The sequence below is a fragment of the Dipodomys spectabilis genome, unplaced genomic scaffold (assembly GCF_019054845.1).
Source record: "Dipodomys spectabilis isolate Male_0828 unplaced genomic scaffold, ASM1905484v1 ptg000197l, whole genome shotgun sequence".
In the NCBI taxonomy this organism is placed as follows: Eukaryota; Metazoa; Chordata; class Mammalia; order Rodentia; family Heteromyidae; genus Dipodomys; species Dipodomys spectabilis.
In genome coordinates, this window is record NW_024870874.1 from 15,467,656 (window position 1) to 15,495,648 (window position 27,993).

General features: G+C 38.8%; 1 protein-coding gene across 3 annotated transcripts; it reads left to right on the plus strand.

Annotated features, from left to right (window-relative positions):
* The first annotated feature begins 28 nt into the window (after positions 1–28).
* Positions 29–27,992, plus strand: Calu (calumenin). Of its 3 annotated transcripts, none has more exons than XM_042695917.1 (7): positions 29–119; positions 12,125–12,356; positions 16,561–16,754; positions 20,653–20,819; positions 21,655–21,715; positions 23,252–23,451; positions 25,740–27,992. In XM_042695917.1, the coding sequence occupies exons 2-7, from the start codon at positions 12,136–12,138 to the stop codon at positions 25,842–25,844; spliced, it is 948 nt and encodes a 315-aa protein (XP_042551851.1). In that variant the 5' UTR covers positions 29–119; positions 12,125–12,135; the 3' UTR covers positions 25,845–27,992. The 3 variants fall into 3 exon arrangements, with proteins under 3 accessions (XP_042551851.1, XP_042551850.1, XP_042551849.1); XM_042695916.1 differs by lacking the exons at positions 29–119; positions 16,561–16,754 and adding exons at positions 1,779–1,866; positions 16,295–16,488; XM_042695915.1 differs by lacking the exon at positions 29–119 and adding an exon at positions 1,780–1,866.
* Position 27,993: the final 1 nt, after the last annotated feature.

Sequence of the window (27,993 nt, forward strand, 5' to 3'; positions counted from 1 at the left end):
AAGGCGGATGGGGGCGGGGAGAAGAGTCGTTTCCGGCAGGGCGGTGCTTGCGCGCGGGAGCCCAGCCGGTGGGTGATCAGCCGCCACGGTGTTCTCTTACTGTGGGGCTCAGGGAAAAGGTAAGTACGGTGGTGCCCACCTGCTTCGCCGCCGTGCCCTTCATTCGCTTGTCTTTGTCTCTTGGCCTTGCTCCCAGCGTGGCTTGGGCCCTTCTTACTCGGGGCGCGCGTTCTACGGGCGCTGGGGTCCCGGGCCTGAGGCCTTTCGCAACGCCAGGGCCCTCGGCTCGCAGCCTGGGATGAAGGCCCGGGCTGGCCCTCTGGCACGCGCAGAGAAGCGGGGCTGCGCCCCCGAAATCCTGGCTCCTGGCTTGGCGTCGTGGAGGGCACTGTGGCGTGCCTTTCTTGCTTGTGTCTTTTTCTCCGTCCCAGAGCTCCTCCATTCACAGAACCCCTCTGATTGTAGGGTCACTAAGCCTTTTGAAGGTCGGAGGACCGTGGAGTAGCGTTATTGCGGGAGCTTCGCGCCACCTCCCACTCACTGGGCTGGCTTGTATCTGCGGGCCCCACCCCAAAGGCCACATCCCGCAATTAGGGTGCATCTGCCAACACAGTTGTGTTCGCTTGACTTCAGGGAAAGCGGGAGGGAGAACGAATGGAGACCTCAGATCCTATGTTTAAAACATCTCCCATAATTTTAAAGAGAAGCTGGAAATGTGAAGCCTCTGACTGCATTCTTAAATCAGCAATCTGGAACAGTTCTAAAAGGTTTATAGGGAGAAATGGTTTCTTTGATTTGTTGCTTCTAACCCCACATCTTAGATCTGACCTTGTGTGTTTGTGTATGTGTGTGTGTGTGCGCGCGCGCGTGTGCTGGTACTGAGGATTGAACTCGGGCCCTTGCGTCCTTAGCATTTTTGCTCAAAGCTGCCGCTCTACCACTTGAGACACACCTCTGCTTGTGAGTTGGCTTTCCTCTCTCCCACATACCCCCACCCCCTGGTTAATTGGAGATGAGAGACTTTGGATTTCTCTGCATGGGCTGGTTTCCAACCTCTAAAGATCTCAGCTTCCTGGTAGCTAGGATTACAAGTGTGAGCCACAAGTGCCTGGATAATTGACTTTTTAGCACGCAGAAATAAGTAAAACTTGTCTACAACTTCCATAATTAAGAACTGACTGGATTGCCCATTTGGGAATTTTCTTTGGTACCAAGACAAAAACTCCTAAGTATATATTAAAAAGCCCCAGAAAAGTAAGATTGTTGGGTTTTTTTTTCCGTTTTGTTTTGTTTGTGTAGTCCTGGGGCTTGAACTCAGGACCTGGGACCTCTCCCTGAGCCTTTTTGTGCCACGGCTAACAATCTGCCACTTGAATCACAGCTCCAGTTCTGGGTTTTTGCTGCTTGGCTGACTTGAAACCATGATCCTCAAATCTGAACTTTCTTAGTCGTTAGGATTACAGACATGAGCCAGCAGCACCTGGCCAAGAAAAGTTTTTGAGAATTGAATTGTATTTATGTCTTGTTTTGTGCCTTGAAGACTGCATTAATGAACCGTGATGAGATTACTTCTAACTTGTTTTTATAATAGTATTTTATTGAGCTTGAATGTAGAGAACCTTGGGAACTCTGGTAAATTATTCTTTGCTATAGAATGAAACTTGACCCAAGACAAATGTGTATTTTATCTCATTCAATAGGTTTAATTAAGTACTTAAATAATAGTACTTAAATTAAGTACTTAAATAACGCTGAAGAATTTGTGGAGTAGATCAAAGGAGGGACCAGACCTACTTTATAGAAAAGTAGATTGCTTCAGGAAAACCCAAATGTCTGATTAAATTCAACTTCTCAGGAACATTAACAGTAAGTGATCCCACAGTTATTCTGGTTGACCAAAAACCCATTGCTTAATGCTAACAAGTGGGAGAAATGGATGGTAGTAAAATTCCAGTACTCTGACCTGGATATTAAGCAGAAAAGGCATTTCTCTATAATGTAGAGAAGGAAGTAATTAATTGCTTAAAAGTGCCCACTAGGGGGCTCAGTGGTAGAGTACTTGCCTAGCATGCATGAAGCCCTAGGTTCAATTCCTCAGTACCATATAAACAGAAAAAGCCACAAGTGGTCAATGGTTCAAGTGTTAGAATGCTAGCTTTGAGCAAAAGAAGCCCAGGGACAGTTGCCAGGCCATGAGTTCAAGTCCCAGGACTGGCCAAAAAAAGAAAAAAAAGTGCCTACTGGGAACTAGGAGTAACAATCTGAGAGCAATTTAGTCAGTACCTAACTGTACTGAGACCCAGGCTATAAAGTCTGGAAACTAAAGTTATCCTGTGATTCTAATTTTTAGTACAAGTACCACCAATAGGCTACAATATAAAGTAATCTTATCCTTTATGATTTTGTAAGATGTTATACTGATCAGCTATTTAACATTTCTCTAGAGACAAAGTAAATTTACAGTAGTTCATTAATACAATCTAATGAAGTTAATTGTGTGCCAGAGAAGTCAGTTGACTGTATGAAAATAAAAATTTGGCTGGAGAAGAAAAGCTCTGAGAATAGCAAACTATTATCCAAGCCTCATTAGTTCTCTAATCAAAATCAAGCTGGCAGACACTTTAAATTTTTCTTCTGCAGAATCAAAAACTTTCTGGCAAGAAAAGTTCTAAACCGGGTGTAGGTGGTTCATGCCTGTAATCCTTGCTACTTAGGAGGCTGATATATGAAGATCAAGTTCCAAGCCAGCCCAAGCCAAAAAAAAATCCAAGACTTTTATCTCTAACCAGCAAAAAGATCTGAAGTAGAGGTGTGATTCAAGTTGTAGAGCACCAGCCTAGAGCCAAAAGGCAAGCAAGAACATAAGACCCTGAGTTCAAGGCCTAGTGCTAGCACTAAATAAATTAATTCTAAAATTCTGGAAAAGTTTCTTTTTGATTGATGAAACTATTGTTCCTCAACAGTTTTCACTAAGTGTTGATTGATTAAACTTTAATACATAATTAATTGCAATAGGAATTTTATACAAAATGTAGTTAGGAGCTTTGCCAGGTGTGTATAAAAATACCCATGCATGAAATTTTGAGAGTTTTTTTATTTTTGTCAGTTAGGGGGCTTGAACTCTGGGCCTGGGTACTGTCCCTGAGCTCTACAGCTCAAGCCTAGTGCTCTACCACCTGAGCCACAGCACAACTTCTGGTGGTTATTTGGAGATAAGAGTCTTAGCAACTTTCCTGCCCAGGCTGGGTTTGAACCTCGATCCTCACTCACATCTCAGCCTCCTGAGTAGTTAGGATTACAGGTGTGAGCCACTGGCCCTTGGCAGTATTTGAGAGTTTGGTAATCGCATTTTTTTTTTTTTTTTTTGGTTGGTCGTGGGGGCCTGAACTCTGGGCCTGGGCACTATCCCTCAGCTCTTCAGCTCAAGGCTCTCGCTCTACCACTTGAACCATAGCGTCACTTTTGGCTTTTTCTGCATATGTGGTGCTGAGGCCACGAACCCAGGGCCTCATACATGTGAGGCAAGCACTCTACCACTGAGCCACCTTCCCAGCTCAAGCTTAATTTTTTTTTTCAGTGCTAAGTGTATAATTTTAAGAGACACACACACACACACACCTCCCCCCCCTGTAGCAAGAGTTCATAGGATTAGGCTCTAATGCCCTATGGCCTAGCAGTCTTTTCCACTGGCTATCTGTGGATCCATTGTTTTCTTTCTATGGTGGTACTAGAGTTTGAACTCAGAGCCTAGAGTTTAATTCTGTTTGTTTATGGATATGTATCTTTTTCTCCTATTTTTGTGCATATGTTATATAAATATAAACAACCTGGAAGACTGGTTTTGCCTTGCTTTTTATATAAATGAGCTCTTGATACCATTATGCAACTTTTTTTATTCATTTAACATATTGGTGAGCTCTACCTCATTCGTTTTAACCTATGTACTTTTCTATATTATAGATTAGCTGAAATGTTTTGCCAGTTCTTGGATTTTGTGAGTGCGTACACGTGCACTAGTCCTGCAACTTGAACTCAGGGCTCAGGAGCTGTCCCTGAGCTGTTTTGCTCAAGGCTACTCTACTATTGGAGCCACAACTCTACTTCCTGCTTCTTTGTAGTTAATTGGAGGTAAAGTCTCAAGGACTTTCCTATTGGAGCTGGGCTTGACCTGCAGTTCTCAGATCACAGCCTCATGGGTAGCTAGGATTACATGCATGAGCCAGTGGTGCCCAGCTTTCTGTTTTCATTTTGATACATATTATTTTATTTGTTCAGATGCACATACATGTTTTCCTTTGCGTTCCTCCCTAAGAAGGTGTAGCCCAAGCTGGACTCCTGCCTCATCCTCCTTGTTGATTACCAGTGTCACCACCATGGCTGGTTGTTTCCAGTTTTTGTTTTGTTTTAAAAATGTTTTTTATTAGCATATGGGTTTTATAGTGACATATAAGTACATACAGTACATACAATGTGTCCCAATCAAGCTTACCCCCTCCATCTCTTCCCTCCTCTTAAAACAATTTCAACAGGTTTCATTGTTCTGTTTTTATATATCAACATAAAGTCCTTTGACCATATTCACCTTCATTTATTTTATTGTGCTTTCATCCTCTGTTGCTTCCCATACCCCAGTATAGTCTGTTTTACTTTTGTGTGGTTGTTTTTCCTCCCACTTTTTTAAAGCATGTTTTAATTGTACAAAGAGCCCTTTTTAAAAACATTTTATTGTTATTATAACAGAGGAATTACAGTGTCCTGAATCAGGTAATTAGTACTTTTCCTTTTGTGCAGTGTCTTCTGTTCCTCATTGTCTCCCAGTCCCTCCCTCCTGTCTCCAGCCATTAGTTGTGTAGTTCACTCTCATCAATGCCGAAGAGCTCCACTGCTGTGCTTTTTCGCCCTTTTTCCCTTGTGTTCTGTACCCTCTGCCCTGCCTTCCCAAAGATACACACTTGAATACACCGTACATAAAGAAAAGAAGACAGAATCATCAAAAACTAAAACTAAAAAACAAAAAATCTTGCAGTTTGTTTAGATACATATGAAATGACACTGTGGTATTGTGTCTTTATGATTCTCTCCTAAGTATGTCTTCTTTTCGTCTCACTTTGTATGAGAATCTAGAATCCTGTGTAATTTATCATGTCCCAGTGTATTTTAGATCTATTTTCTGCATGAGAGCACGAGCCATTTGTCTTACCTCACTTAACATGATTTGGCCTAGTTTCATCCGTTTCCCTGTAAATGACATTATTTTATTTCTAATGGCTGTGAAATCCATTGTGTGTATGTACCTATACACAATGAATGGAGTTTTTGGATCCACTCATCTATTGTGGGGCATCTGGGCTGTTTCCATACCTTGGTTATTGTGAATAGTGTGGCAGTAAACATGGATGTGCAGGTGTCCTTGTCATATCCTGGCTCTTGATGTTCAGGGTAGATGCCCAGGAGTGGTATGGCTGGATTGTAGGGAAGATCTATGCTTACTTTTTTGAGGAACTTTCAGACTGCTGCCCAGAGTGGTTGTGCTAGTTTACATTTCCATCAGCAGTGCACTAAGGTTCCTTTTTCCCCATATCCCTGCCAGCATTCGTTGTTGTTTGAATTCACAATTTTGGCCAATCTCACTGGGGTGAGATAGAATCTCAGAGTTGTTTTGATTTGCGTTTCTTTTATGACCAGTGATGATGAGCATTTCCTCATGTGTTTCTTTGCCATTCTTCCCTCTTCAGTAATGTCTCTCCTTAGCTCCCTTGCCCATTACACCATTAGTAATTAGTATATTAAGTTTGGGGGTAGGGGCTTTGTTTCTTGAGCTCCTTGTACATACTGGATATTAGGCCTTTGAAGTATTGCTGGTAAAGATCTTTTCCTAGTTAGTTGTCTGTCTTTCTAGTTTAGTAAGTATGTCTTTAGCTATTCAGAAACTTTTTATTTTAATGTAGTCTCACCTGTCAAGTCTCTGTCCTATCTGTTGTGCCCCTGGAGCTGTATTCAGGAAATTTTGACCTATACCTACCTACTCTCTTGCAGTAGTTTCAGAGTTTCAAGTCTGACATTGAAGTCTTTGATCCACTTTGAATTGATAGTGTGTGGTGACAGGCAGGGACTCACTTTTAGTTTTCTCTATATGGCTCCTCAGTTTTCCCAGCATCAATTGTTGAACAGGCCGTGTTTTTTCCACTGTATGTCTTTGACTCCTTTTTCAAATATCAGATGACTCTTGACTATGTGGTTTTATTTCTGGATCTTCTAATCCACTCCATTGATACACAGGTCTATTTTTGTGCCAATGCCAAGCTGTTTTTGTTATTATAGCTATGTAGTAGAGTTTGAAATCTGGTTTTGTGATGCCACTCACATTGTTTTTTTTTTGCCTAGAATTGCTTTGACTATTTCTAGAGCTTTTCTTGTTCCATATGGTTTTTTTTTTTTTTTTTTTTTTTGTATCGGTAATGGGGCTTGAACTCTGGGCCTGGATGATGTCCCTTAGCTCTTCAGCTCAAGGCTAGTGCTCTGCCACTTGAGCCATAGTGCCACTTCCAGTTTTCTGGTGGTTAATTGGAGATAAGTCTCACATATTTTCCTACCTGGGCTGGCTTTGAACTGCTGTCTTCAGACCTCGGCTCGGCCTCCTGAGTAGCTAGGATTATAGCGTGAACCACCGATGCTTGTCTCCATATGAATTTTTTAATTGTTTTGTCTATCTTGGTAAAGAACATCATTGGGATTTTGATGGGGATTGCATTTAATTTGTATAAAGACCTTTTATGCCCTTAGTTAGGTTCATTCCTAGTGTGGTGGTGGTGCTGCTGCTGTTGTTTTGAGGCTGTTGCAAATGGAATCGTTTTCCTGATTTCCCTTTCTGCTTGTAATTGTTGGCATACAAAAGGCTTCTGATTGTATCCTGCTACTTTGCCAAAGTGGTTGATCAGCTCTAGGATCTTAGGGATAGAATTTTTTGGGTTCTTTAGGTATGTCAACTGCAAATAGGAATTGTTTTCAACTGCAAATAGGAATTGTTTGACATCTTCTTTCCCTATGTGAATCCCTTTTATGTCCTTTTCTTGCCTTATTGCTGTGGCTAGGAATTCCAGAACTATATTAAAAAGAAGTGGAAAGAGTGAGTATCCTTGTCTTGTTCCTAATTTTAGGGAAAAAGTTTTAGTTTTTCCCCAATTGTTATGATGTTGGCTAATGGTCTGTCATCTGTAGACCTTTATTGTTTTGTTTTGTTTTTCGTTTTTGTTTTTTAGCCTTTATTGTTTAAAGGAATGTTCCTTTATTCCTAGTTTCTCCAAAGCTTTTAACATGAATGGATATTGTATTTTGTTGAAGACTTTTTCTGCATTTATTGAGATGATCATGTGATTCTTAAAAGTCTTTGGTTCTGTTGACATGGTGAATTACATTTATTGATTTGCATATGTTAAAGCAGCCTTGCATCTGTGGAATGAAGCCTACTTGGTCATAATGTATGCTTTTTTATTTGTTTCTGGATTCTCTTGACTACTGTTTTATTGAAGAACTTTCCATCTGTGTTCATCAAAGAAATTTGTCTGTAGTTCTCTTTATGTTGGATCCTTACCTGGTTTGGGGATAAGTGTGATATTGGCTTCATAGAAAAAATTCGGAAATAATCTTTCTGTTTCTGTTTCACGGAAAAGCTTGAGGAGTATTGGTATTAGTTCATCTTTAAAAGTCTTACAGAATTCAGTGTGTGTGTGGTGGGAGAGAGGGGAATCTGTCTGGGCCTGGGCTTTTCCTTGTTGGAAAACTTCTGATTGCTTCCTCAAACTTGTTGCATGTTATTTGGCTTGTTTGATTGGTTTATATATTTTGGTTCAGTATAGGGAGTTTATATGTTTCTAAAAATTCATGGGGCTGGGAAGTTGGCTCAGTGGTAGAGTGCTTGTCTTGCATGCCTGAGGCCCTGGGTTCGATTCCTCAGGACCACATAAGCAAAAAGAAAAAAGCTGGAAGTGGTGCTGTGGCTCAAGTGGTAGAACGCTAGCCTTGAGCTGAAGAGCTGAGGGACAGCACCCAGGCCCTGAGTTCAGGCCCCATGACCGGACCCCAAAAAATAAATAAATAAATAAATAAAAATTCATCCATTTTTGCTAGATATTTTTTCTTTTGTGAGACTAGGTTTTGAAAGTAGTTCGTTATATAATCATATGGATTCCTTGATGTTGTAATGTTTCCTGTGGCATCTCTCATCTTATTGATTTGAATTTCCTCTCTTCTTTTTTTCATCAATCTCACAAGTGTTCTATCAATTTTATTCATTTTTTTCAAAGAACCAGCTTTTTGTTTCTTGATTTTGTGTATAGTATTTTTGTTTCTCTTATGTTGATTTCTGCCCTAATCTTTCCTATCTCTCTGTCTAGTAGTTTTAGATTTGTTTTTTTTCTTGTTTTTCTAGCAGTTTCAGTTGAATCATGAAGTTACTTGAGCCGTTTGTTTTATGTGTACGCTTAGAGCTATAAACTTTCCCCTTAGCACTGCTTTTGCTATATCTCAGAGGTCCCATTGTGATGTGTTATTTTCATTGAATTGTAAGAACTTTCTAATTTCTTCCTTAATTTCTTCTGTGACCCAGCCTCCATGTGTTTTGAATGAGTTCTGTAGTATGTTTTGTGTTGAGAACTAGTTTGATTCCACTGTAATCAGATAGGAGGCAAGGAATTATGCCAATCCCCTTGTATTTGCTTAGCTTCTTTGTGTGTATTATGATACAATCTATTTTAGAGAATGTTCCATGGGATGGAGTGGGAGGCATTAGGGGAGGGATCTTCAGTTTTCTGTCCTTTTGTGTACAAGTTATGAATTATTTTTTTCCATTCCTGTGACTATTTGTTTACATATTTGTTGTTGTTGATCTCATGGGAAGAAGTGCATATTAGGACCCTAAAACTGTTTATTCAGAGAGAGCCATCTTCCTGCATTGTTTCCAGTTTTTAAATCACAATATCCAATCATCATTGCATATCTTTGATACGTGTACCTTTGTATACATATATAAGTGTTTGGATTAACTCAAATGAAGGTGATGAAGAACTTTTTGGAATCATATTTTAGTCTAAGATAGGTGGAAGTGGCATTTTTTTTTAAAAAAAAAAAAAAAAAGGACTGGGAATGTGGCTTAGTGATAGAGTGCCTAACATGTATGAAGCTCTGTGTTCCATTCCTCAGTACCACGTAAATAGAAAAAGCCAGAAGTAGCGCTGTGGCTCAAGTGGTAGAGTGCTAGCCTTGAGCAAAAGAAGCTCAGGAACAGTGCCCAGGCCCTGAGTTCAAGCCCCAGGACTAGAAAAAAAAAAGTACTCTCTTCTACCCCTTTCTCTTAGAGTTCATGGTCTTGCTTTCATGTAGTTTCCTTGTATGGGTTTTTCTTGTTCTTAATGGTTACATTGTTGGAAGCAGTATTTTTTTTTGAGAATAGACACTGGGGCAAGTGATGCGTGCGCACACACACACACACACACACACACACACACACACACACACACACATTATTCTAGAGGCACATGGGCATTGAGCCTTTATGCTCTTTCCCTAAGAATATCCTCCTTTGGCATCCATCCTTGGTGTGAATGCCTAGAGTCCTGTAAGAAAACTAAAACTTTTTCAGTTTTTTTTTTTTTTTTTTTTTTTAAGAAAGCTTTAGAGAAAAGTTTTCTAAAAGTTTAAAAGCACAGGTGTTCACATGACCATGCTTTCTGAAGATTAAGGGAGGCTCTTGTGTCCTACCTACTCAGAGCTTCTGGTGGTTGTCATCAGTCCTTGGCATTCCTTAACACGTAGAATATATTACGTTAGTCTTTCTATCTTCATAACATGACATTCTCATTCTGTGTGTGTGTGTGTGTGTCGAAATTTCCCTTGTCTTATAAGGACACCAATCTTTGGTTAGAGCCCACTCTTAACAATCATGACATCATTTTTATGTGGTTACATCTGCAAAGACTATTTCCAAATAAAGTCACATTGGTAGGTGCCAAAGGGATTAGACATAATGGGAGATTGGGAAGAAATAATGTAAAATTGCAGGTGACTTATTCTCACTGATGTGTGTGTGAATGGACATTCAGTGATCATGTTCATCTGGGAAAAGAGTAATTAAAATATGAATGTCTAGGAAAACCTCTCCTTTGATTTAAGAAAAAATTTTTTAAGGATCTTGGGACTTGCCTGTACTCTCCATAGTAGTAAGGAATCTATAGTTTATTAGACAGGCTTCTGATCTATAGCTTCTCTGTAGTTTTGTTCCCTCAAGTATTCCAACCTTTTTTTTTTTGTTCATTTACTTTGCCTGTTATTGTTCATTTAATTGCCTGAAATTGATGAGATGCTGGCTTGGGGATCTGTACTTTGAATAGTGCTATTTCAAAAGTACTATTCAAGTACTTCGCCAAGTTGTTCTTTTCCTGGGCAAATTTGGGAAAGACGACTGTACAGAAGGTCAAAGAAAGAACTATTTGAATGATTTATTTGGTCTTTGGAAGTGATTCAAGGTTACCCTGTATGTGAGAAACTATGTGCTATAGACCTAGGAAGATACATAGTATTTCATTTGTTTCTCATGTGGTGGTCATCAGAAACAAAGCTAGTAATGCGCCCGGCATCAATGGTTCACACCTGTAATCCTAGCTACCCAAGAGTCTGAGACCTAAGGATCATGGTTCAAAGCCAGCCCGGGCAGGAAAGGCCATGAAACTCTTATCTCCAATAAACCACCAGAAAACTGGAAGTGGCGCTGTGGCTCAAGTGAAGTGGTAGAGCACTAGCTTTGAGCTGAAGAGCTGAGGGACAACGGCTCAGGCCCAGAGTTCTAATGCTTGGATTCCACTTCAGTGAGTCTAAACTTATATAAACCCATCCTATATAATTCTAATAGCCAGTCAGGTTTGAGGACCAGACCAGATGGAGTGGAAGACTCCAGACTAGACTGATGGAGTGGAAGAACTAAAAGATTGGTTGGGACTGGTAGCTTATGTATATAATCCCAGCTACTCAGAGTAGAGATTAATCTGGGGGAAAAAGTTCTGAAGACCCTATATCAAATAAGCTGAACATGGTCATTCACATCTCTGATCCTACATACTACACAGAAGGCAGAAATTGGGAAATCAAGCCTAGCTCTGGCAAAAAGCTGGAGACCGTGTCTAAAAATTAACCTAAAGTAAAAAGGGATAGAGATATGGCTTTAGTGGTAGAGCTTTGTCTAACATGCACAAGGTCCTGAGTTTTAAAAAAATAAAAATAAGGAAGGAGAAAGAGAGAATGAGAAAGAAGGAAGACAGAGGGAGGGTGAGGCAGGAGAGCCCTGGCAGCTCATGCTAGCTACTCAGAAGGCTGAGATCTGAGGATCATAGCCTGAAGCCAGCCCCAGCAGCAAAGTCCCTGAGAGTCTTATCTCCAGTTAACCACCAGAAAACTGGAAATGGCACTGTAGCTCAAAGTGTTAGATTGCTATTCTTGAGCAAAAGAGTTTAGGGACAGTGCCCAGGCCCTGACTAAAAAAAAGAAGAAGAAGAAGAGGAGGAGGAGGAAGGAAGAAAGAAACAGAAGCTGAACTTTGAGGATCATAGTTTGAAGCCAGCCTAGGCATAAAGACTATGGGACTCTTATCTGATTAACCAGCAAAAGCCAGAAGTAAAGCCCTGGTAAAGTGGTAGAGTGCCAGCCTTGAACAAAAAGCTAAAAGACAGCACCCATCCCTGAGTTCAAGCCCTCGTATTGATTGCACAAAAGAAGGAAAAGGAGGAAAGGATTGAAAGTCAGGATTTAAATCTAGGTCCTTTCACTTTTATTCTTAGCAAATTGAACAAATGAATGTTCTTTGGTGTCTTTTGAAGAAAACCTAACTAACATTTAACTATAATTTCCTCTCCAGTCTACAATCAGATGAAAGAAACTGGTGAAAATCTTCTACTGTAATTGGAAAGTTAATATCCTGCCAGATTATTTTATGGACTTAAGTAACAGTATTTGGTTGTTATAAATGACTTGCACATACTTGTAGGTCATAATAATTATTTTGCTAAGTTGTGACCTTTTGGTTTCTTGTTTTATTGCTAAGCACATGCTGTATTAACCTCCTTTCATTTTCTTTAAGATTGGGTTATCATGGACCTGCGGCAATTTCTTCTGTGCCTGTCCCTGTGCACAGCCTTTGCCTTGAGCAAGCCTACAGAAAAGAAGGACCGTGTACATCATGAGCCTCAACTCAGCGACAAAGTTCACGATGATACTGAGAGTTTTGATTATGACCATGATGCTTTCTTGGGTGCTGAAGAAGCAAAGAGTTTTGATCAGCTGACACCAGAAGAAAGCAAGGAAAGGCTTGGGTAAGGTGCCAGTTCCTGGGTGGGTAGGTAGGGTTACACTGTCTTTATAAATCAACTAATTCATTTTTTTCTTTTCTGGTTTGGTTACTTGTAAAGCTGTACTGAACTACATCTTCTGAAAGCTAACCACTGAATTGCTACCACTAAAAATGAATTAAGTGCCTGTTTTCATACATTTCACTACTGAATAACAATTTGTAACTCATTCTATAAAGCAAAATCATTTTTGCATAAAAGTACCCAGATGATACAGAATTATATTATTCACACAAAAACTGTATCATCTTGATCCCAGACCGTGGGGGGGTAGGGGGGCTTATCATCTTTGCTGCTTATAATTTTGGAAAATTTCCTATGACCTAATCATTCATTGTTGCTCAAGCCAAGTCTTTGAATGGCTAATAACTGGTGTATTTTCTGTAAGGTTTAGGGTCTCCCAGGGTGTCTTTCAACAAAAGCCAAACCAACTTAACCTTTTAGGAGATTATAGCAAGTAGCCAGGTGTGGTGGTAATCTTGGGACTCAGGAGATGGAAGCAGAAGAGTGTTGTGTTCCAGGCCAGTCTGAACTTCATAGTAAGTTCGAGGCTAGCCTGAGATGATGAGTTCATCACATGAGTAGACTGTATAATTAGAATAAGATGATAACACTAGGGTTTTTAATGGAAGGTATAAATGGACTAAATACTGTTTTGCTTCTTCCAATTTGGAGTGAGTAACAAATATTCCTGATGCATACAGTCACTACTATTGGGAGCAAAAATCTCAGATGAAGCTAAGCATAGCAACACAAGGAATCCCAGTATTGCAGAGACAGAGGCAGAAGCAGGAGGATCATGAATTCTAAGCCAGACTTGGGCTGCATAGTCTAAAAGTGTGTGGGGAGAGGGAATCCAGATGAATTTAAGATAAAAATGTAATGTGTCATTCCTAAACATCATTTTGGTAGGTAATTGTATACTATAGGTTGGAAACTACAAATGATTAAGAGAAAAGTCATTGTTTAAAGTTAAACATATACTATTTTAAAGACATCAGGAAGCATTTAAACAATTGTAATGTATACTTTTCAGTACCTTTTTATAAATGTTGAAAAGTAGTACATTTTTTTCTACCTGTGTATTATCATTTTTTCTCTTCCCCAAAAAGATGATATACTTAACTTTTATGTATGTGTCCTTCAGCTGAAGGTTTTTGTTTTGAAGTGGTAGTCCTTGATAATGTTTACTATAGAAACAAACTAGGGTAGATCATTATCTTTCTGGGGGCATCACAGGCTCATACCCTTTAGGACTCTAAAACAAAGCTATGGACTCTAACTCAGAAAAGGGCACATGATGTATATAAAATTTTGTTGCCTTAAAATTTCAAAACTACTATTCAGTCTCTTGAGTCCATTATTTTAAAATTATTTTAAAACACTGAAGTGTTTTAGTAGAAATAAACATGAGCTCTTTTAGGAGAAATAACATAAGGTTCAATTAAGTGCTTTGTGTCTGTCCTGGAATAAATACTTACATGCATCCATAGAATTCTCCAGTGTTATAGGCTTAGTAGCTTCATCATTAGCTTCATAAATAACAGAGCTTTAGAGTTTAGCTGTATATGGAATATGTCCACTTCTGGTATAACTACTGTAGGCAGGATAGTCGTCAACAAGACAAGAATGGCCTTTACATTTTTAGAGGGTTGTTTGTGTGTAGATGATGTATATGTGTGTGCACTTTTCACAGCATATCATATATGGCCCACAAAGTAAAAATATTTATTGTTTCTTCCAAAAGAATTTATTCAACCTCCCACTAAACTGTTTGAAATATCGGGCTGCCTTTATTAAGAAAAGCCCATTTGGAGTAGTCATTATATGTTAGTTTTTATCTGGATGATCCTTCAGGCTATTTATAGTAGTTTTAAATATATATTCTGGGGAATGGAGAGGTTCAGATATCTTCCCCATTTTTTTCATAATAGGAAAGTGGCACTGTTAGTAACAACTACCATTTGTGTACAAGTAGATCTCATAAATTATACAAAAAATTTCAATCTGTTGATATTGAAATTCTCTAGTTACAACTACCATTTGTGTACTAGTAGATCTCATAAATTTATGCAAAAAATTTCAATCTGTTGATATTGAAATTCTCTAAACAAAGTAATAAAAAAAACTTGTCACCGGACATTGGTGGCTCACGCCTGTAATCCTAGCTATTCAGGAGGCTGAGAACTGAGGATCGAGGTTCAAAGCCAGCCCGGGCAGGAAAGTCCATGAGACTCTTTATCTCCAATAAACCACTAGAAAACCGGAAGTGGTGCTGTGGCTCAAGCAGTAGAGGGCTTACCTTGAGCTGAAGAGCACAGGGACAGTGCCCAAGCCCAGAGTTCAAGCCCCATGACTGACCAAAAAAAACTTGTCTTCTGTCCATGTAGACAAAGGAAGAGTTTTACTACTTTACCTTTTCTGTTAGCATTTCAGTCTGAATGATTACAAATTATTTGAAGGAAAGGAGTTGTTATTTAATAGTGTTAAGTAATAGTTACAGTTAATGCTACATCAATATCAATATGTGGAGCCTGTGTTAATAGTTTTGCTAGTACTCTGATCTATATTCATGAAATAAACACAAATTGAGAAAAAAATAACTTGCTTCCAAGTGACTGTCTTTTTTAAATCATGCCTAGGAATGTGTCAAGATTTTGCCCCCTTTCTTGACTTTTTGAAATAGGGTCTCACTGTGCAGCCCAGACTGGCCTTGAACTTATGCTCCTCTTCCTGCCTCGTGTTCCTATTCTGGGATTATAGGCATGTACTTCCAGGCTCTGTTGAGGTAATACATCTCTTGGAAGTTTTCATTTCAAATTCCAGTTCTGTAATGTGACTTTGTATATGTGTGACTTTACATAGGTTGTCTGAGCCTCCAGAAGTAGGGATTACAACTTCACACATTTTGTATTATGTGTGTATTTTTATTACACAATGCCAAGGATCAAACCCATGTCCTCATGTATGCTAGGCAAGTCAAGTACTTCACCGCTGAGCTATACCTAGCTCATGAACCTATATTTAAATCCCTAAATGATAAATATGGAAGAATTTCATTGAAGGAGAATGAGATACTCTTTTTTTTTTTTCTTTTTGTTGGTCATGGGGCTTGACCCATGACTGTCCATGAGTCCTTTTGCTCAACTAGTGCTCTACCACTTTGTACCACAGCACCATTTCTGGCATTCTTTAGCCTTGTGTTTTGCTTTATAGTTGCATACTAACCACTCAGCTTATTAACAGTCTCATAATTGTAGCATGTCCTTTCCTCAGCTTTTCTTTTCATGGTTGTACATAAAAATACAGTTTCACATAGCATAGTGTATAAAAATTGCTGGCATTTTTTAGATAAGCATCCTCCTGTTGTATCTTTAAAAATAATCTTGAACTATTTGTGATCCCAGAGCTGTTTTCTATCTTTTTATTTTTAACGAAAATATTGCCTTTTTTTAAAGTCTGCTTTGAACTTTTGAATATTTAGAAAGCCATTAGTAGTGTTGTGATCATTTACCAAGAAAAGGCAAACATAATAAAGGAAAATATAAAGATTTACATGTTGTTTAATGCCTAGTGGTCAGAACCCAGATAAGCATGAGTCTTCACTCTTGAATTCTGACCATATGCTAAAACCTAACTAAATAGATTGGTTGGGTTTGTTTTTAGACCCAGTGACCAGCCATAGATTTGTTTGCCTTGTCCAGACAGCTCATTGTAGACTAGGAATGGGCTAGAGAAAACATTTCAGTTGTCTCTCTGTCTGGCAGTTTTGTTTTGAAGACAATTTTTTATTTTTGTGTATTAGCTCTAGGCAACTCTTATGGACACAGCACACACCTGGCTAATGTCCAGAGCCTTGTGTCTTTTTAACCTCTTGCTGGATTTCTCTGCATTTTCTACAGAAAGATTGTAAGTAAAATAGATGACGACAAGGACGGGTTTGTCACTGTGGATGAGCTCAAAGACTGGATTAAATTTGCACAAAAGCGCTGGATTTACGAGGATGTAGAGCGACAGTGGAAGGGGCATGACCTCAATGAGGACGGCCTCGTTTCCTGGGAGGAATATAAAAATGCCACCTACGGCTACGTTTTAGGTAGGTCCCTACTATCTGGGGGAAAAGCCTTGTGGAGCCGGCACCTTGAAACGTAACTGTTTTGTCTTGTAGAATGATTGTAGATAAAATAGACGCGGATAAAGATGGGTTTGTGACGGAGGGGGAGCTGAAATCCTGGATTAAGCACGCCCAGAAGAAATACATATATGACAATGTTGAAAACCAATGGCAGGAGTTTGATATGAATCAAGACGGCTTAATCTCCTGGGATGAGTACAGAAACGTGACTTATGGCACTTACCTGGGTAAGGGGCAAGATGTCAGCCTGGCCAAGACCATGATCTTGAGTCAGAGAAACAAATGGGTCACGTAGTAAAACAAAGAAATTTTGCCTATCTTAATAGGATGATGTTGAACTGATTCCCCTTTGTCCTAACAATTTTAAATTTGTATACCATGTGTTTTAAATTTTGTTTAATTTTAGTTTTTTTTGAAGTCTAACATTTTCTACACCCTTAGCATTGCAAACACATTTTTCTGCTTTGTATTCCTCATAGGGATGATTTTTGAGTAAATCTCATTTAAAAGGCTGTATTGTTCCAGTAATGCAAAGCGAGAGGCCTTCAGTTGTCTTTTTGCCATGATCCCACTAAAACAGGCCTAAAATTCCAGCCAAATCAGATTTCTTTATAACCAGTAAAAATAGGAGGAATACTATACTTTCCTTAATAAAATTCAAATAAAATAGCTATCAAGTGTGTGTGCTTACTGAAGTTTAGAGATTAAAATTTCCCATTTGTTTTCTCTGGCACATTAATTTATCAGCCAGCTTTGCAAATGCTTCAAGGCAAATAACTGTTACTTTGATTATTTTGTTGATTTTGTACCCTTTCTCTCTAGTTGGGCTACCTGTTAGTAATTTTCCTTGCTTCAACACTTAGATTTACCTTCTGCTAAATACTAGGGGGCAGCCTTACAGAGTTGATGACCTCCAGGTGTTTTTATTAATAAAGACTCCTCAATTGTACATAGTTACAATTTGAATCAAGAATGTGTAAGTGATGCTTTTTACGTTTTTATGGAAATTAGGCAAATTTCCCACCACTGGCTAACAGTGAGCATATAAAAATCTGTGTCCCCACTAGATAGCCAGCTGTCCATGCTAATTTCAGGGCCACATGTGTTTCTAGTAGAGAGACTTATTTTTGTGTAGGGCTTGTTCTCATTCCTAATTCTAAAGTGGCAGCCTCTCTCAATATTTGACCCTTAGCCAAGAACCAAACATAGCCACCCAATTAAGAACACATGTATTAAAAAGCCAGCACAGATGGAGAGGCATTTCATGTTTCTTGTTCTCTGGCTGAGGCCCAACACCCTCCTAATTTAATCAATTAATTATAAAGTACAGTGTAGACTAGGCTATTGGTGATCTAAACAAAATGGTGTGTTAATAAATCTTAGGGCAGATCTAGGCACTCACTTGCTGCCCAGAATGTTGCTTCAACTGTGTATGATTATGTGCATAAAAATCTGTTGAGATCTCTATTGACTCACTGGGCAGATGATTCAATGTAGTGGGTATTTCTACTGCCTGAGACTACACAAGCCAAAGCACTGGCTGGAGGACTGATGTCTTTATAAGGCATCTTTCCCGGGAAGTCTACAAGTGTACAGTCCTCAGGGGGTAACGAGTTGGCTTAGACAAATGCTGAGTTTTCTTGAAAATGTGTTGATCCAGTTTAAGTTCAAGTGTAAATCATCTTAACTCTTAAGGTTTGTTCAATGAATTCACTATCCACAAAAGAAAAATTAACACTGTCACTGCCCCAAATAAAATGCAGATTACTAAGTTGGGCATTTCTATACCAAAACTAGAGCCCTCTTGAGGCTATGTTACAAGGCCAGAGAGGTCTATAAATTGTTGCTCAGGGTGAAGACCACATTCTAAGCAGGGATATAGGGATATATATTTCATCATTAAAAATAAAATATTGTACCTTCTCTTTTTCATTCTTTTCTATGTGCATGTTGCCATTAGGCTTCTTGATTCCAGCCACCTTTTACTGGAGGGAGTGGGAAGGAGGCCTCTTAGCTTAAGAATCTAGTCTGAAAGTGTAACTTTACTTCTGTTGTCTTTTATATTGAATAGTTGGTACTGAAATTTAGCATTTGTTTGGAAGGGATGAATTTGAGAAAGATGGTATTTTCCTTAAATACTCCAGCTCACCAATTACAGCTTTTGAGTATATATATATGTAGTTCCAAAGCCATATGACTCAATAAGCTGTCTTAATATTTGACACTACTGAGAAAGAAGCTTCGTGCTGCTTAGCTCTCAAAAAGCAGTTGGCAACAGGGGCTGGGAAGGTGGCTCAGTGGTAAAGCGCTTGCCTTGCATGCATGAGGCCCTGGGTTTGATTCCTCAGTACCACATACACAGAAAAAGCCGGAAGTGGTGCTGTGGCTCAAGGGGTAGAGTGCTAGCCTTGAGCAAAAGAAGTGCAGGGACAGTGCCCTGGCCCTGAGCTCAAGCCCAGGACTGGCAAAAAAAAAAAAAGCAGTTGGCAACAATGCTTGATAAGAAATGTACTCATTCTCTTGCCCATGAAGAAAAGAGAAAAATGCTCAGGGTATAGAAAGACAGACCTATAGCATCAAAGTCAGCAATAATATGGTGACAGTGTTAACAGGCACTGAGTCTTTTTAGAAAAATAGTGCCATGTTTTTGTTTAGAATGTTGAAGGTTGGGACAGCATTTCTTGCCTTTAAGGTGATATCTTCCACTTTTCAAAATACCTTTACATCTGTTTGATTCATAAAACAACTCAATTTTGTACTCCATTTCTAGTTAAACTCTTGCATTTTTTCAGTTTACGGATAGTAAATCTTGTTTTTCCTAGATGCTCATAAACTGCTACTTATGCAGTTCAACATTATAACAGATGAATAAACTTGAATTCAATTTGGTTGTAATCTAATGTTTTTGTAATAGTTTTATCAAAATGCATTTAACATATAATCTGCATATTTAAGCACACAATTAGTTTAGACAGGAGTACACCAGATCAAACTATCACTGCACTCTTCAAAACAAAGAGTGGACATGTCTGTCATTCCCTCCCCGCTCCCTCTCTCTGTTTCTTTTTGTCTTCCTCATGCCCCGTACCTCAGCAACCATTGACTTATTTCTGTAAATCTAGAGTAGTGTGTTTTCTAGAATTTTGTGTAAGTGGAAGATGAGGCCTACATGTGTTTCTAGTGAAGAGACTTATTTTTCTGTAAGACTTGTTCTTGTACCTGTTACTTTTAGCAGATTTCTGGGGTGGCTGAAAAACAAGCAAGCAAGGTGACCTTTCCTGTACTGGTTTTCTGTTGCTTGACTCTAAATGTCTTTAAAATGAGACAAAGGCCTTTGATATGTAGCTTCTTAATGGGAGCCTAAAGTTTAGTAAAAATAACAATAGCTAACTGGCACATATCTGTATTTCTAGCTACTCAGGAGGCTAACATCTAAGGATCACAGTTCAAAGCCAGCCTGGATAGGAAAGTCTTATGAGCTATGAGCTATGGCTCAAATGGTAGAGTGCCAACCTTTGGTGAAAAAGCCAAGGGAGAATGAGAAAGGAAGGGAGGAAGGACAGATGGACTGGTGGGTGTGTGCTACCTATGAGGTGGACATCATTCTAATCACTTAGATTAATCTTACATAACAACCCTACTGAGGCAGGCCCTGTTATTCTCCTCCTTTTATAAGGCACAGTTACTTACTTGCCCAAGGCTACATACCAGCTAGGAGTGGTAGAGTATAAACCCAGGCAGTGTGACTTTAAAGCCACCACTGCTTCCTAGTATAACTAGAGAATTTAATCTTTCTAATAGTCTTAATACAATTAACAATTAAGCATTACTTAGTGAGTTAGATAAGTCAGGAACCAGAGTTCCATATGTTGTATGGCAAACATTGACATTCAGTTTGGACCTGATTCTAAGGTATTATTACTGAAGCCTTAGCTCAAGCTAAATGATTTTTGCTACTGCTGTTATAATCATGAATGAATTCTTTATTTTGCTTGGTTTAATTTTATCTGTGTAAGAGTTATTTCTTCATTGCTTGGTTTATTTTTCTTGAAAAATTGATTTCCTGGCCCACACATTGTAATGTTTTCTAGAAGCCTTTTAAGGTTTGACCTTTTTGTTTTCTAGATGATCCAGACTCTGATGATGGGTTTAACTATAAACAGATGATGGTTAGAGATGAGCGGAGGTTTAAGATGGCAGACAAGGATGGAGACCTCATTGCCACAAAAGAGGAGTTCACAGCTTTTCTGCACCCTGAGGAGTATGACTACATGAAAGACATAGTAGTACAGGTGGGTCAGATCAAGTTTTTTGAACAAAAACTTTCTCATTCTGTTGCTTTTGTTGGCTCTTAGTCTTTCCTATGTGTTCAGCGTACTGGCCAGATTTCCAGTCTGAGTACCATCAGTTTTTCTTATGGGCTTTCAATTTAGTATGATAATATTTTCCATCAGATAATGTATTTTGCTATTTATTTCAATGGTAGCTTCATATAGTAAAAATAGGAGGAAATCCTGTTTTTTAAAGCATCTCATGATCAGTGGCCAGAAACTGAGGAATAACAGCACTACTAGGAGTTCCCAGAGAAGACAGTTGTTGACAACAAAGACTATAGCTGTAGCTGCTGCTGGTGGCTAATCAGGAGGCTGAGTCTGAGGATTGTATCGGTTCGAAGCCAGCCTGGCAGAAAAGTCTGTGAGATTCTTATCTCCAATAAACTATTCAAAAAAGCTGGAAGTGGTGCTGTGAATCAAGTGGTAGAGTGCTAGCCTTGAGCAAAGGAAGGTCCAGCATAATGTCCAGACCCAGAGTTCAAGCCCCAGGACTGGTAAAAATAAATATATAGATAGATAAGTAAGTAGACTATAATGTAGGCATAATCACTGTTCACATCTTCTATTAGCATGACTAGGGCTATCATCATTGAGCAGTTGTACCATCATTGGGCATTGTTCCCTCTAAGACTTATCGTTATTTTAGCTGGGAGCATACGAAATGGCTAATACTATTTTTTAACTAGAAAAACACAATTTCCTATGGCTTTTAACTGTAAAAATATACTATATTCTTCTAGCAAATTCATTCAGAGATTTAACTCTGTCTCTTCTTTTGTTCTTTACTGTTTAGGAAACAATGGAAGATATAGATAAGAATGGTGATGGTTTCATTGATCTTGAAGAGTATATTGGTAAGTTTCTCTTAAGTGTTTCACTTAGAGGAAACAGATGCTTTGGAAGATGTAATCATCCATAGAAACAATGTACCACCTTTACCATCTTCTAACCAGATCATTAGATAGGAGACCAATGTGATGAATACTGAATTGTGACTAAGTATCTATACAGCATTGTTCAGTCAAAATAGAAAATAAGCCACATATGTAATTTTAATGTTTCAAATGGCCACATTAAGAAGTAAAAAGAAGTAGGTGAAATTTATTTTGAGTATGTTTTATTTAATGTGATATTCTAAAATATTATAATTACTACATGTTATTAATATAAATTGTCGAGTGTTTTTTCACTCAATAGTATTTCCTAATTTTGGCCAGACACATTGTAAAAGCGCGGTAGAATGTTTAGGCCTTTTTCCCTTTCAGTCATCTGTGGGTGATTGGTACATTAAATCTTTGAGGCCACAATCTCCCCAGTAGAGCTCTGTTTTTATAATCCCCAATTAAGTTTTAAGATTTCCCAATGCTCTTAAAAAAAAAAAAATTGCCTCTTATCAAGTAATGCAGATTGTACAGTGTTTTGCAATTACTGTTTTGTTATTTAGAAATATTAGGTATTTTTGTACTTCACATTCTATTTCTAAGGACGCATAATGACTCACATAGTAATAATACACGTGTATTGAGTATATACATGTACTCAATATACATATATCAAATTGTGTATAATGAGTAAATCAGGGTAATTAGTATTTCCATCTCCTTTGTGTTTGGAACCTTCACATTTATCTGTTCTTGTTCTGTATTATTGTAAACTGTCATGGCCCTGTGGTGCTGAAGAACACAGGAGTTTATTCTTCTTCCCTCCTTTATTGTTTGGTAAGTCATGAGGCTTGAACTCAAGGCCTAGGCGCAGTCCTTGAGCTTTTCTGCTCAGGGCTAGTGCTCTACCACTTTGTGCCACAGCTCTACTTCCAGTTTTCTGGTGGTTAATTGGAGATAAGAATCTTACGGACTTTCCTGCGTTGGCTGGCTTTGAACCACGATCTTTAGATAGATCTCAGCCTCCTGTGTAGCTAGGATTAAAGACATAAGCCACCAGCATCTCTTCACTCTTCATTGCTTCTTTTGCTATACAAAAGCTTCTTAGTTTGATAAAAGCTCTTTTTTTCTTACTTTATTTTTCCTCTCTTTTTGTCTGTATAGGGGTTTGAATTCAAGACCTCACACTTGCTAAGCAGACATTCTACCACTTGAGTTATATATCTGTTTCTGTTTCTTAATTCATTTTTCTACTTTCCTTAGAGAAGCATCTCCTTTGTTCTTTATATTACTCAAAAAATCAACAGCTAGAATAAATACTCTAGTTGAAAGATCAGTAATTAGTCCCTAGAAAAATACCTTGTTTTCTAAGATCTTTCTAGTCCAAGATACTTGTGTAATGACTATTAGGTGCTGAACAAATAGAGGAGGAAGGATTAGACCAGATTAGCATGAGGGCAGTCTTTGGATAAAGACCCAACTTTTTGGTATGTATTTCTGTGTACACAGGCGACATGTACAGCCATGATGGAAAGGCTGATGAGCCAGAATGGGTGAAGACAGAGCGAGAGCAATTTGTGGAGTTTCGAGATAAGAACCGTGATGGGAAGATGGACAAGGAAGAAACCAAAGACTGGATCCTCCCTTCAGATTATGACCATGCTGAGGCAGAAGCCAGACACTTAGTGTATGAATCAGACCAAAACAAGGTAAGTCTGGTCAGCCTAAGTAGTCTAGCAATGATCCAACTCTATTTCTAGGAAGTTTGTCAATGAAATTTTCACAAGATAGAACATTGTTGGGTGATGGTGATGCCTGCAATCCTAGCTACTCACGAGGCTGAGATCTAAGAATTGTGGTTTAAAGCCAGCCCATGCAGGAAAATCCATGAGACTCTTACTTCTAGTAAGCTACCAAAAAGCCTGAAGTAGAACTGTGACCCAACTGGTAGAGTGCTAGCATAGAAAATTAAATAATTTCAGTCCTTTGCATTTTCCCTTAAAGCCTATTAAAATGTTCTATTTCAATTATCCAAGGCATTCAGTATTAAAAGTAATGTTATCTCAGTTATTGAATGACTGAGCCAGTATCTGAATGCTGACCCATGCTTTGTCTATGTAGGGTTAGATTTCTCAGTGCGATGAGTAGAACAAGAGATCAGGAGTAGAAGTCACTGTCGAGTGGCAGTATAGGGTTTCATGAAGGAGGTAAGCACTATGTGTGCTTAGAAGTCGGGAAAGTTTTACATTGCAAATATAAAGAGGAAGTAAAACCATGGACTTGTAGAAACTTCAACAAGGAACTATGAATACAGATATTGTTTCGAGTGTTAGATTTTAACAATAATAGAAAAGTAGTATAGGATCAAATCTTGGAGGACTTCAAATATTGGGATAAAGAAGTAACTCTTCCTTATTGCAAACTTTTTTTTCTTTTTTAAAAAATTTATTGTAGGAAGTGGCGCTGTAGCTCAAGTGGTAGAGCGCTCGCCTTGAGTTGAAGAGCTGAGGGACAACGCCCAGGCCCAGAGTTCAAGCCCCATGACCGACAAAAAAAAAAAAAAAATTTATTGTAAAAGTGATGAACAGTTATGTAAGATCTCAGCCCCCTGAGTAACTAGGATTACAGACTTGAGCCACTGGTGCCCTTGAGTTGGTTGGTCCACTTTCACAATGTCCACTGCAGTTGATGGGCTCCTCTGTTGTATTTTTTCCCCCTGTTTCCCTCTAATTCTGCGCCCTCCTAGCTTCCCTTAGATGCGCACATGTATAAACCATATATGAGGTCAAGAACAAGTCATCTAGAAATGATACAACAAAATAAGAAGTCCTTTGTTTTTTGAGTCCTGTTTACTTGTCATATATCTCCTTGCATTTTGAATTTAACATCCACATATCAGGGAGACCATGAACCATTTGTCTCTCTGATCTTGGTTTACCTCGCTCAACATGATTTGTTCAGTTCCATCCATTTCCCTGCAAATGCCATTATTTTGTCCTTTCTAATGGCTGTATAAATATTCTATTGTATATAGGTACCACAATTTTTGGATCTGTAGTGGGGCATTTGGGTTGTTTCCATATCTCCGCTCTACCACTTGTGCCACAGCACCACTCTTGGCTTTTTCTGTTTATGTGGTACTGGGGAATCGAACCCAAGGCTTCATGCATGCTACAAACACTCTTAATTAACATTCTTAATTAACATTGTTTCTTCTAGATTGATTTTTTTTTTTTTTTGTTATTGTTGTTAGAGCTCAGTTTCTTATCTTATAGGTGGTAGAGAACATCTGGTTTATGGGCCATATGAAGCCCACAAAATTATATGATCTGGTCCTGCTGAGGCAAACATAAGCAGACTTTAAATTCAATAAATCTAGGAGCTTTTTTTTTATATCAATATCAATATCAACTAACATCACTGCCAAATGGTTTTTTCAGAAAAAAGATTTCCTACTCCTGTTAGCCAGTTTAAGGGTTAAACTCTTGTGAGTTCATAGCTCACTTGAGTAGATAGGGGCCATGTCCTAGATGTGTGAAAAGCCAACCTTTGGAAACCTCAGTGCTGTTTAAGATGTAGGAACCTTGACAGAGTGACTGGCAGATCAGGATTGGTACTGGCAGTTTTCATTCTTCCTCTTAGACAGTGACTTGAATCACTTTGAAGAATGCTCATTTGTTACTGACCATTTGTATGGAGCACATGTTCCATGTTTTATTCCAAAGGGAATTTGTTCCTGGGAAACAAACTTAACTCTCATGGAATTGTTTGTTGAGCTGTATTATGCCCATGTTTTGGTTTGGACTTAATTGATAAATATATTTTATTTTTTATCCTCTGTGAGTGTGTGTGAAAGGGGGAGGGGGACAGTTCACATTTAGTGGAAATTAGAATCTCAAGTCCTGATATAACGCCAGTTATTTCTATGGCAGTAACTGATCTTTGAATTTGGAATGGAAATATATGCTGCTCAGTTCACCGCTCTCTCTAATTTCAGGATGGCAAGCTAACGAAGGAGGAGATCGTCGACAAGTATGATTTATTTGTGGGCAGCCAGGCCACAGATTTCGGGGAAGCCTTAGTAAGACATGATGAGTTCTGAGCTGCAGACAAGAGCTCATTTTTCTTCAAAAGTAATTTATTTTTACAGCTTCTGGTTTCACATGAAATTGTTTGCGCTACTGAGACTGTTACTACAAACTTTTTGAGACATGAAAAGGCATAATGAAATAATGAAAAACATCCCGTCCCTATTCCTCCTCCTCTCCGAGGGCCTGCTTCTGAGGAACAAGTCTAATTAGTACACTTGTGTTTGTAGATTTACCCTTTGTATAATGTATAACATGGTGTGTTTATTTTTGTATTGTCTCTAGTTGGAAGTATGATATGAAGGATCAAGATCCTCAAACCACACTTATAGGCAAACAGTCCTTTACTCTTTCTCAACCCCTTATATCGTTTTTATAATCCTCACTTAACAGATTTTTAAGCCTGAGATCAATAAGAATGTTCAGGAGAATAAAAAGGAAAAATAGATTCTTCATGATTTTTATTTAGAGATAACACTTCATTTTGCCTATTGGAAAGTCTGGCATTTCAGAAGTCATAGAAGCCATGTATTCCATTCAATTCCTACAGATCCCACAGTTGAGCCTGCCATGATGTGAGCAATAACAGGTCCCTGTGCTGGCCTACATCCTGACTGAACTTGACTTCATTTTTTTGCCTCTTGTAGGACTTTGCTAATTTTGTCAAGCACAGCTGTGGTGGGAAGAGTTGGGACAAGTGTCTTGAAAAATCAATCAAATAGTGATCTCTTTACAGAGCTATTTCTAGCTCTTTAGAGAGCTGTTTCCCATTAGAAACAGCTAGAAAACTAAAGGAAAAATACAAGTGTACAGGGCATACTTTTTTTTCCGGGGTGTGTGCCTCTTGAAATCATTGTAAGTACCCCATCTGACTCTTCCCCTGGGAATCTTGGCTTCACTACAATTACAATTCTGTCCAATCATGTCATTTGAAAGTGCCTTTAACAAGAGAAGCAATCACTAAGTGAGAATTTGCTTAAACCTTGAGAGATAAAATAAGGATATTTGGATACCCTTATATGAAAGTTTAGAACCTCCCCATATAGTGGGGTTTCTCCCTCCCTCCTTTTTTTCTCCTTTGGACAATAATTAAATAGCAGTATTAGTTATAAGCTTGGTTGCATTGTTCTTCTCTTGTGGGGCTGGTTTCTAAAAACCACATGCTGCTGACTTTACCAGAGATCCTCATACCTCAATGCAAGCCACTCACTGCCTGGGCTTCTCTGTACCCTAGAGAGCTTGAGGATGGAAGGATCTGCAGAGAGGGTTCTTTGGTTGAGGGCCACTTCTCACCCTTTCTGCTTTTGACCCATCACACCCCTTCCCTTCTCCCCCTTCTCTTTACAGACAAAATAAGGGGAGTTTCATGGATCAGCAAGTTGCTAATCCTTTTCAAAACCACCCTCTGTTTTCAACTCCGTTTTACCCATATTTTATATAAAAGAACTATGTCCATTTGAGTTCGTTTCTTACCAATGGACTTCTTTTGAGAAGAATTATTGTATTCTAAATCTTTAAGCCCTCAGGTTACTAAGATAAATATATGTACATATAACCTCTATTATTTCCTATATCTCTTTGAATAATACATTCAGGTGGTGCTGGGTGATTATATCTGAACCTAGGTGTACCCTTTGGTCTTCCATAATCCTATTGAGGTGAGCTCTTGATAGCAAATAAACTCTTGAACTTAATTCAAATGTAGGGTAACGAACATTCTCGGCCCTCCAGATTTCTCTTTTGTAAAGAAGACCAGAGATAATTTTATCAACCTTGGCTTAAAGAGCATTCATCATGACCTGTGTGGCAAGAAAGCCCCACAGCTCCCCACTAGGTGCACAGAGCCCAGGCCTGATGTGAAAATGACCCACTAAGACAGCAAACTGTATTCTGCTATGATGGCAGCTTCTGGATTGGGGCACTGTACTGTCATCTCTGAGCTCCTTGATATTGTGGGATTTGGGGCTTTGGTTTTGGTTTTAGTTTAAATCAAGCCCGAAGCAAGTGAATAGTGGCTGCACACCCACAGTATGTGTGTTCTGTGAGTGCTAACCCTTGGAACTTGGATATTGGTTATTTTTTTTACAGAGTGTAAACCAAGTTTTATATTCTATGATGCAAACAGGTACCTATCTGTTTCTAAATAAAACTGTTTACATTCAT

Coding starts and splice junctions, on each gene's coding strand:
- Calu (XM_042695917.1), top strand. CDS start 12,136: ATGGACCTGCGGCAATTTCTTCTGTGCCTGTCCCTGTGCACAGCCTTT. Junction 16,755..20,652: donor GACTTATGGCACTTACCTGG/GTAAGGGGCAAG, acceptor TTTGTTTTCTAG/ATGATCCAGACTCTGATGAT. Junction 21,716..23,251: donor TGATCTTGAAGAGTATATTG/GTAAGTTTCTCT, acceptor CTGTGTACACAG/GCGACATGTACAGCCATGAT.